Source organism: Hyaena hyaena, unplaced genomic scaffold (genome assembly GCF_003009895.1).
Source record: "Hyaena hyaena isolate Hyena2069 unplaced genomic scaffold, ASM300989v1 scaffold_80, whole genome shotgun sequence".
Taxonomy (NCBI): domain Eukaryota; kingdom Metazoa; phylum Chordata; class Mammalia; order Carnivora; family Hyaenidae; genus Hyaena; species Hyaena hyaena.
Genome location: NW_024080712.1, coordinates 3,139,185 through 3,149,055, shown reverse-complemented (window position 1 = coordinate 3,149,055; position 9,871 = coordinate 3,139,185). Strand labels below are relative to the sequence as shown.

At 41.6% G+C, this 9,871-nt stretch overlaps 1 protein-coding gene across 2 annotated transcripts in view; it reads right to left on the bottom strand.

Annotated features, from left to right (window-relative positions):
* Window positions 1-5,446: 5,446 nt before the first annotated feature.
* The window catches only part of SYAP1 (synapse associated protein 1), a 29,589-nt gene continuing 25,164 nt past the window's right edge, over window positions 5,447-9,871 (bottom strand). Inside the window, exons 8-9 of one of the 2 annotated variants that reach the window (XM_039233879.1) lie at window positions 9,484-9,631; window positions 5,447-6,385 (exon numbers count right to left, since the gene is read on the bottom strand). In XM_039233879.1, the coding sequence (XP_039089810.1) occupies window positions 6,258-6,385; window positions 9,484-9,631 (276 nt within the window). In that variant the 3' untranslated portion in view covers window positions 5,447-6,257. The other variant, XM_039233880.1, reaches the window with a different exon arrangement.

Below are 9,871 nucleotides of genomic sequence, written 5' to 3'. Positions count from 1 at the left end.
CCTGTTTTTATTACTATGAATTTATACTTTTTTTTTACTCCTTTACTGTCATTTAGTGGGATTTGTGGATGGAGTGGAGCTAAACGCATATACTTAATCTACCATTTTCAATCTCAAGCCCAAGATATCGTACATATCAGAAAACAAAAAACACTGTGAAAACAGAATTAAAATAGTCTCTATTTTACAAAGGGTAAAAATAGGGTAACATTTAGGACACGGGATGGACTTTAAAAACCATCCCATGGCTGGCTTCGTTGGTAGAGCCTCTGACTCTTGATCTCAGGGTTGTAAGTTTGAGCCCCACATGGAGTGCAGAGATTTCTCTAAAAAAATAAAAAACAAAACAATAAAAGGAAACAGGCAATTCTACCCTTTCACTTTTCTAAGGAAGCAACTCAGTGCCCCCCCCACCCGGTTATTTTGCCCAAGCAGATCTTTTTATCCCAGGCCTCTTTCCCCTAGTCCCAGAGCTTTGCAATTCGGGGCTGCTCATCAGAAGGACTCAGGGAGTTTCAGAAGGACTCAGGGAGTTTATTTACAAAAAAAAAAAAAAAAAAAAAAAAAAAAAAAAAAAAAAAAAAAAAAAAAAAAAAAAAAAAAAAAAAAAAAAAAAAAAAAAAAAAAAAAAAAAAAAAAAAAAAAAAAAAAAACAGAACAAAAAAAACCCCCTAAGGCCAGGCTACATCCTGAACCAGTTAGTCTCTCTGGGGGTGGGGGTTGGGCATCAGCATTTTTAAAGCTCCCAGGTAGTTTTCAAGTTCAGGGACACTGCCCTAGGCCAATAAATTCACTGGCGTAGCCGGTTCTTTTTTTTTTTTTTTTTTTAAAGAATGTAACTTTATTTTTTTAATGTTTTATTTATTTCTGAGACATAGAATCTGAAACAGGCTCCAGGCTCTGAGCTGGCTGTCAGCACAGAGCCCGACGCGGGCTCAAACCCACGAACCATGAGATCATGACCTGAGCCGAAGTCGGACGCTTAACCGACTGAGCCACCCAGGTGCCCCTAGTTGGTTCTAAAAGTGTGGTACTTCGGACTCTAAGGCCTACATCCTAGGTTCTTGTTATGAAATTACTTTTGTGTGTTGTCAGATTTAATAGTGTCTGTTTTCATGCCTTAATTTCATAAGCACGTGGTTTTTAAAAAAATTTTTTTTTAATGTTTATTTATTTTTGAGACAGAGAGAAACAGCATACGTGCGGGAGGGGCAGAGAGAGAGGGAGAAACAGAATCTGAAGCAGGCTCCAGGCTCTGAGCTGTCAGCACAAAGCCTGAGGCGGGGCTCAAACCCACAAATCATGAGTTCATGACCTTAGCTGAAGTCTGGACCCTTAACCTACTGAGCCACCCAGGCGTCCCCACAAGCACGTGTTCTGTTGGTTCAATTACCAAAGGACACTAATCTTCTCTGGTGGCATTTTTTTTTTTTTTTAAGTAAACTCTACGCCCAATGTGGGGCTTGAACTCAAGACACTGAGATCAAGGGCCACAGACTCCAAATGAGCCAGCCAGGCACCCTCAAGTTGTATCTTGTACCACACTCATTTGGTAGTGGGATACTCAGTTCTCATATCACATTTATAGCCTGCAGTGTCTTCATGAAAGAGTTAATAGTGTTGAGTGATGTGGTCATTTTGCTGCATCTGGATTTTTGCACTAAGTGATGGCAGAGAAGAATAATATGTACTTAATGGCTATTTCCAGGATTATCATGTGGATACTTCAGTAGTAGTCACCAAAATCCTCTATTTCATTGAATTGATCTGTTCTATTTATTAGGTCACAGGCTTTTTTTCCCCCCTTTCTTAAGTAAGCTCTAGGGCCAAGGTGGATGCAAACTCGTGATCACAAGAGTCGCATGCTCTCCCCAACTGAGCCAGCCGCGTGCCCTTATTAGCTCACAGGCTTAATTTTTTTCCCCTCAGCTTTAGTGAGAACCGGCTAACCTTGTTGAGTTTTAGCTCTAGCCAGCAGAAAGCACAATCAGTACTCATCATGGTTATCAGGAAAGAACAAGACAGATCAATATGGACTATAACTAGTGGAGGAGGGAATAGCTTTAGAGTAAAAGAACTGCTGACTGGGTTAGAATGATTTTTTATTATGAAGGACAACCCACTGCGCTTGAGTAGAAGTCTACAGTGAAAGTGAAATGTGTTCTGAAAACTCAGTACTTTCTCAAGGCAGTTTTAATTTTCTTCCTAATTTTTTTTTGAGGGGGGGGAGGGGCAGAGAGAGGGAGACAGAATCCGAAGCAGGCTCCAGGCTGTCGGCACAGAGCCTGATGTGGGGCTTGAACTCACAAACCATGAGATCATGACCTGAGCTCAAGTTGGATGCTTAACCAACTGAGCCACCCAGGCGCCCTGCAGCAGTTTTAATTCTAACAACAGAAGCCTACATACCAGGTAACTTTGAAATATTTACAGGTCCTTATTGGAATAGAATTTTTAGTTATTCAGGAAAAACCATTATAGCTTATACATTATCACTAAAAATGACATTTATTTATTCAGAACAAAGTGGAATATAGTTTTTTCATATTGGAAATAAATCAGAATGCACTGAATAAATGCTGTTAAAAACTAACAACTGTTTAACAACTGAAATCATAAATGGGTTTCTCTGAACAAATTCCTTAGTGTGAAGACCAGATAAACAATTGACAATTTGTCAGAAATATGTAACTGCATTGATTAAAGCTTCATGAATATATATTTATCATCTGTCACGACTCATTAGTTTTCTAAGCACCATCTTTTTCGGGTATTATAACATGCATTTTGTAATTTTATTTTCCTATCAACACAGTCTGGAAATAATCATTTATTAAAAAGGACTCCCCCCCAATAAAACGGATTATATAAACTGTATCTAGGTTTCTGCCACTTACATTTTTAGAAGCTGAAAAATAAATTTGCTAAAATTGAATACACCTAATTTTCACAGCTGAAAAAGGTTTATCTTTACTTAAAAATGGAGGGAAAAAAATCTCACTATTACTGGAAAGAACTGTATCAAATTATTTAAATTATAGAAGCACATTCACAGTCCTGATTTTTATACCGAAGTAGTCAAAGAGGGAAGTGAAGTATTGCAAGTTAGATGTGATCACAAGGTTGTTGTTTTTTTTTTTGTAAACCTTTACAATGTCCTAAAAGTCCTATTTGTAATAACAGTTTGATCATAAAAAACCATCTTGGTTACTGTAGGGCATCTGAAAGCACTGTGAGTTACAAGTATAATTGCTGCTTTATTCCCTAAAAGATAAGGGTCTCTGGTTTAACTTCTCAAAAATTACAAATTGAGATTTTCCGCTTTGTAGAAGTTACCATGTTTGCACAAATGGACTTCCTGACATGGTAACTAAGTTGGCTGCAGCAGAGGGTTTTAGCTGCTTGCCCTAAACTGCTGGGACTACAAATTAACAGCCTGCGAATTCTTGCATAGTCAACACTCATGTACCGAAAATTGGCTTTAAAGACAGTTTGATACTCTACTACCTTTTCAACTATTTTCACTTGATTTCACATGCATAAACATGTCATACACGGCGCCATCCATCATCCTTTTTAGCCTTCAGGGGACATGAATCCTTGATGTTGCACAACCTCAGAGAAAACTCGGCAACGTGTGAAGTTCTCAGAGGGCCTGATCTCTGCGCTCTGAAGTGTTGTCATTTTTCTCTGAAATGTGTGATGTTAGAGATACCTGAGCGGGATTAGTCCTGGTCCCCCTGGGCACCTGGTTCCTCTTTATTTGGCACTGTACTGACTGCAACAGCACAGAGATCTGTAGCACCAGCTAGAAAGATACCATCATCCAAGGACGCTAGTGGAAAGGGAAAAGAAAAAGCACCAACAACCTTGGCTGCCGAGTGCCTCAGCACGTTAGTCCAATGTGCCTCAAACTGTAAAGCTCGTTTTTTCCCCCAAAGACTTATTTTTAAGTAATCTCTACACTCAACGTGGGGCTGGAACTCACAACCCCGAGTCGCATGCTCCACTGACTGAAATAGCCAGGCACCCCTTTAAGCCCATTCTAATCCCCAGAGGTCTTGGTCACGTGCTTTGGGCGAATCCGTGGCAGGGCCCGAGCCCTGCAACCCTAGCAAGTGCCCAGGGCGGGTCACGGCTGGTTCCTGAGCCACACTCTGAGGAGTGTGAAGAAGTCTGTTTACATGTCAGCGTCTGTGAAGCTTGGGCGTTTTTATGCTCCGTATAGCTTGTTGGCTACTCCCCAGGCATGCAATAAATACTTACAAATCTTCCACCAAACAGGGTTACACATTATTTTTCCCTTTAAAGGAATACATTTCAGGGGCGCCTGGGTGGCTGAGTTGGTTGAGCATCCGACTTCGGCTCAGGTCACAATCTCATGGTTTGTGAGTTCAAGCCCCACATCAGGCTTGCTGCTGTCAGGGCACAGCCTGCTTGAGATCCTCTGTCCTCTCTCTCTGCCCCGCCCTTGCTTGCGCTCTCTCAAAAATAAATAAAATATTAAAAAAAAAAAAAAGGAATACACTTCAGTTACCTGTATCATTTATAAAAGCGTAACATTTTACTCCTATTTGAATCATAAAAATAGAGCATAACTGTATTTGTATGCTGTGTATAAAATCATTTTATCCTTTTATTCTCACAGAGCAGTGCACAGGTTGTTTTTAAATGCAGTGAGAGTATTATATAAAGTTGACGGTAACAACTGTAACATATGTCTATTGGCATTTTAATTTTTTACTTTCTCTGAAAGCTTTGCTTTTTTACATTTATTCAACAATATGAATTTTAGTGCATATACTAAGAGCTAAGTGCTATCATACTCTGATCTGCTTACATCCAGGATTTTCAGCTACATAAAGAGATTTTACGTGTTTCTTTCCCTCCAGAAAACCCTATTTACAAATTATAAACCGAATTTTCCCTTCAGTAGGATTATTTTAGAAGTTGCCAATCACAATCTCTGAATCCAAACTCAGTAATCAGCAACTGTGGCACCGCAGTGGAAACCCCCTGATAGTGGGGTCAGTGGTTTCGTAGACTATGTGAGTTTATTGCTATAACCCAAGAGATCCTAGCTGAGACAGTCTGGCTCCCTCACAAGTGTGTATACCATGCTACAAACAAGAGCAAAGCTTGGACGCATACTCAGTTTTCTCATTGACTATACCTTTGCCAGAGGACCATGGACTGAGTTTATGGGGTCAACAACATAAATAGTACATTTTTCCTATAAAGGATTGTCATAATCCTCTTCGCTTTTATGAAATAAAGCTTCCTTGAAAATTATAACAGTTTCAGGAAGCAAATGCCTTGGGAGTGTTACGACATTCAGCCACCTTGTTCTTTTAAAATAACCATCTTCTATGAACACGGGCCTGCTGGTGTAACAGGACTGAGCAGTGAAGTTCCCTAAGGTGTACCCAGAGGAACACAGTTTTATAAAGACTGACGGTTTAATTAAGACAAACAAGGCTGAAACATTTATACGTGGTGATGATTTTCACAAAAACAAGAGACTGTAAGGTGAATGGGCTTCTTGAAGGTCATTAATATAAAAGGGAGGAAATGCCCTGCTTTCTAAAAAAAAAAACCTGTGATGTGAAATTTAGGAAAGCAACAATATTAAGTTTGGTATAGTTAAACAAACAAACAAACAAGAAAAGGCCCCAGAGAATAATAAATGTTTTTGCAAAGTATTTCTCAATGTCAAATTGTGTGATGTGTATACCATTAAAATTAATGTAATTATCTCATCCTTAGGCTTCTAGGTGGAATTTTAGAAAATATCTACCAAGAAAATAGTCTTGAAAGTGCTTCTTCTTAAATTCTTTCATACAATTTGGTCATTTCGATACTTATCAATCCTTTAAAAACTGTAACGTACATGTAGCAATGAAAATGCAACAAGTAGTACAGATATTTAGAAAACCACAACTGAAGAATAAATTATAATTCTGACCTCACGGAAAAGCATTTCTGTGGCAAAGATATCCATCCTCACTATGTGAACATCTCTAACTAGATTTTTATTAAAGAAATATTACATAAAACATCCCTTTTTGAATATTAGAATAACTGTTCTATGTACTTTTTTTAAAAGCAGAAAAGGCAAGTTTCAGCTTGAAAAAATAATTTTCAATTTCATAAAGTTATGCCAATCTTTTGTGCCTTCTGATTCAGTGAACGCCATCATCTAGAATTTAACGTCAGTTACAGAATGTTAAAGATTATTCTTTTATTTCAGGAAAGAGCTAATTTTCCTCCTGCAGCATTTTCTCTATTTCCTTATCCCAGTTTTCATCTCGTTTCTCTGATTCCGTCACCACTTCATATTCTTGCAGCTCCTGTTGTAGTGCCTTTTCCCAATCTGCAGGCTCCTCTGAAACAAACAATTGAGAAGGAAAAGATTCATAAGGCTAGGTGTGACAATTCGGTCAAGTACAATTACCTGTGGAAGTCCCTGTCGTGGTAACTTTTAACATCTCAGGTTTCCTTGATGTGTGTGCCCAGAAAAGCGGACCAAATTTTAACAATAACCAAAAGGAAATAGGATTAGAAAGATAAACTTGTTAAGTGCTGTAAGTGTGAGTGTTATTTTGCTTTATTAAAACCTCTGCTTGTCTTTATATTTGAGTGGATAATTGATAATTACTATGTGGTTGCAAATTAATCCTTACTGCTATCAAGGACTACGTGGCAGAAAAAACAGCTAACATTTCTTGTGCACTCACTGAGCCGGGCGCTGTGCTGTCTTCTACACACCACTCTTTTTCTTTTCTTGCATCCTTAGAACAATCCAGGGACTAGATACACTCCTGCACATTTTACATGGTGGAAAACAGAGGCTTAGAGAGGTTAAGTGACTTGCCCAAGAACACATAGTTTGACAGCAACAGACATACAGACGGAGGCAGATCAGCAGGCTTTAGTCTCTGTGAAAGTACCTTAGCAGTAGTCTCCCTAGAGTGGCAACAGTTACCAGAACCTGAAGTTGGGAGGTCTCCGGCTGAAGCCTGGCCCCTCACACTGGGCTCCATCTAAGCTCTCACGTTCCTCTTCCGTGCTGAGATTCAGAGCCGCAACTTTCTGCTTGGATATTCAGTATAGGTGTGTGTGTGTACACGCATGTATGTATGTAGATGTAAGGTATCTGCTATGTGGTGTATCTATAAGGAACTCACCAAACTCCACACCCAAAAAACAAACAATCCAATGAAGAAATGGGCAGAAGTTTTGAACAGACACTTCTCCAAAGAGGACATCCAGATGGCCAACAGACACATGAAACGATGCTCAGCATCCCTCCTCATCAGGGAAATATAAATCAAAACCACACTGAGATACCACCTCATGCCGGTCAGAGTGGCTAAAATGAGCAAATCAGAGGACTCTAGATGCTGGCGAGGATGTGGAGAAACGGGCACCCTCCTACACTGTTGGTGGGAATGGAAACTGGTGCAGCCCCTCTGGAAAAGAGTGTGGAGTTTAACTCAGAAAATTAACAATAGAGCTCCCCTATGACCCAGCAATAGCACTGCTAGGAATTTACCCAAGGGATACAGGAGTGCTGATGCATAGGGGCACATGGACCCCAATGTTCATAGCAGCACTCTCCACAATAGCCAAACCATGGAAAGAGCCTAAGTGTCCATCAATGGACAAATGGATCAAGAAGATGTGGTTTATCTATACCATGGAATACTACATGGCAATGAGAAAGAATGAAATCTGGCCATGTGTAGCAACATGGATGGACCTTGAGGGTGTTATGGTGAGCGAAGTAAGTCAGGCAGAGAAGGACAGCTACCATTTGGTTGCACGTATAGGAGGATTAGGAGGAACTTAACGGAGGACCGTGGGGGAGAAGAAGGGGGGAAGTGGGGGGGAGAGGGAGGGAGGCAAACCATGAGAGACTTTTGAATGCTGAGAACTGAGGACTGATGGGTATGGGGGGGGAGGGTAAGGGGGATGATCGGCATGGAGGAGGGCACTTGTGGGGATGAGTACTGGGTATTATATGGAAACCAACTTGACAATAAACTATTTAAAAAAAGAAAAAAGAAAACAAACCAGCTATTTAAAAAGCAAAGCTAAAATTGATTACATTTTTAAGTGATCTCTATGGCCAACATGGGGCTTGAGATCAAGCAAGGGTCACACGCTCCACTGAGCCAGCCATGTGGCCCCCAGAAAAATAAACCTTAAACTTAGTAGCTATAGAGAAAACAAAAACCAAATGTTTTAATTTTTTTTTTTTTTTTTGGCAGCAGGACCTCAAGGGAAAGGACATGGTGTGCTGCTTACTGCGTGCCAGACTCCACACTGGTGGGGTACTGTGGGGAACACAAGAACAAGGTGTAACTCCCTTGAAGAGCTTACAATTTAGGTGCGGGGGCAAGATAATGAATATATGTAAAAATATTATGTGGTCCACATTAAAAGTTGGGCAGGAATTCAGAAAGAACAGTTCGCTCAGAGCAGCCAGCCAGCACCTGACGAATCCTGCTGCAGGGAGACTTCCAGCTTCCTGTGGGGCCTCTGCTACCAGCCATCTCTGGCAAAAGAGGAAGCAGGGCACAGCCTGCTCTGGCGACTGCCTGCAACACATGGGGCTCGTACGCACTGTCCTGGCGAGGGGGCCAGCAGCCATGTTTATTAGAAAACAGACGGGGGGGGGGGGAAGGGAGGGGTCCGAGGCACCTAGTGAGTTCACAGTTTCGCTTCCCCTCTGGCCCTCTCTTTCCCCCAGATGCTCTTCCCTCCTCCTTCCTTCTCAAGTCTCTCCCCCAGAGTCCCTCTGCGGCGCACAAACAGGGCTCCAGTTCACCTCTGGGAGGCTAGTTTTCTCACGGGTGCTCTCTGTGCAACCAGGTGAACAGCTGGCTCCCTGAGTGCATTTTAAATCTCAGAAGGCTTCAGGAAACACTCTTAATTTGATGATTAACCCGAGCCTTTGCTTTTCATCCAATAGAAAGCCAGTCATTTGCCCTGATGTGCCAAAGAAAGCAGCCTCCCCTCCTTCCACTTGTACTTTGTCTCGAAATTCTTTTTGTTTTTTAAAAGCAGGGTGCTCCTTCCCAGGAGCAATGCTCTTGTGGCACACAGCAGCGAGGAGCACAATCTTCTACATATAAGCATAAGCCCAAGTAGAAGAAGGCTGGAGGGCAGTGTCTCTAAGTGAAAGGTGGCGCACTCTTTGCGGCCCGTTGCTGGCCGCATGTTCTCGGGGCTGAGGTGCCTTGGACCAATCATATAACCTCTCTGGGCTCAGTCTCTCCTCTCTACACTCCAGTGCATGCTTAAGGCAGAGGAATGTGAGGTCTGGTCAGGCGTGCTAGAGTCAACCTTCTAACTGTGAACAGAGAAGCAATTCTGATGCAGAAGTTACAATATGTCTGTAGATCTGCTTCAGAATGACGCTGTCTATAATCAGCCTCGGAACTGGAAAAGAGCACCACTATTTGGTTAGTTTGGTACCTTCTAGTACGGCTGTCTCCTCCTCCTTTTTGTCAAGAACCAGTTGCTCCATTTCCTTCCTTAGATCCTCCTGATTTAAGTTACAGGTATCAAAGGCATCGCTGACAAACTCAGAAACCCCTGGGCTGGTAGAAATCTCCTCTTCATCCTGAAATGCAACAAACGAGCTTAGAATGGTTTTCTAAGTGGCATTTAGCGCAACCTCACTTTCATCTCCTTCCTCCACTAGTCAGATGCTCACAGTTCTCCAGGCTTCTAACCTACGCAGCTGCTCGGGAAGCAAATGAGCTGCCACCTGAATCCACTATGCTCTCTCAGTTCAGGTCACTCCCGTCATTAGGTCCAATTCCTGAGAGCACATCTAGAGTGACTGATGCCAGGGAATCGC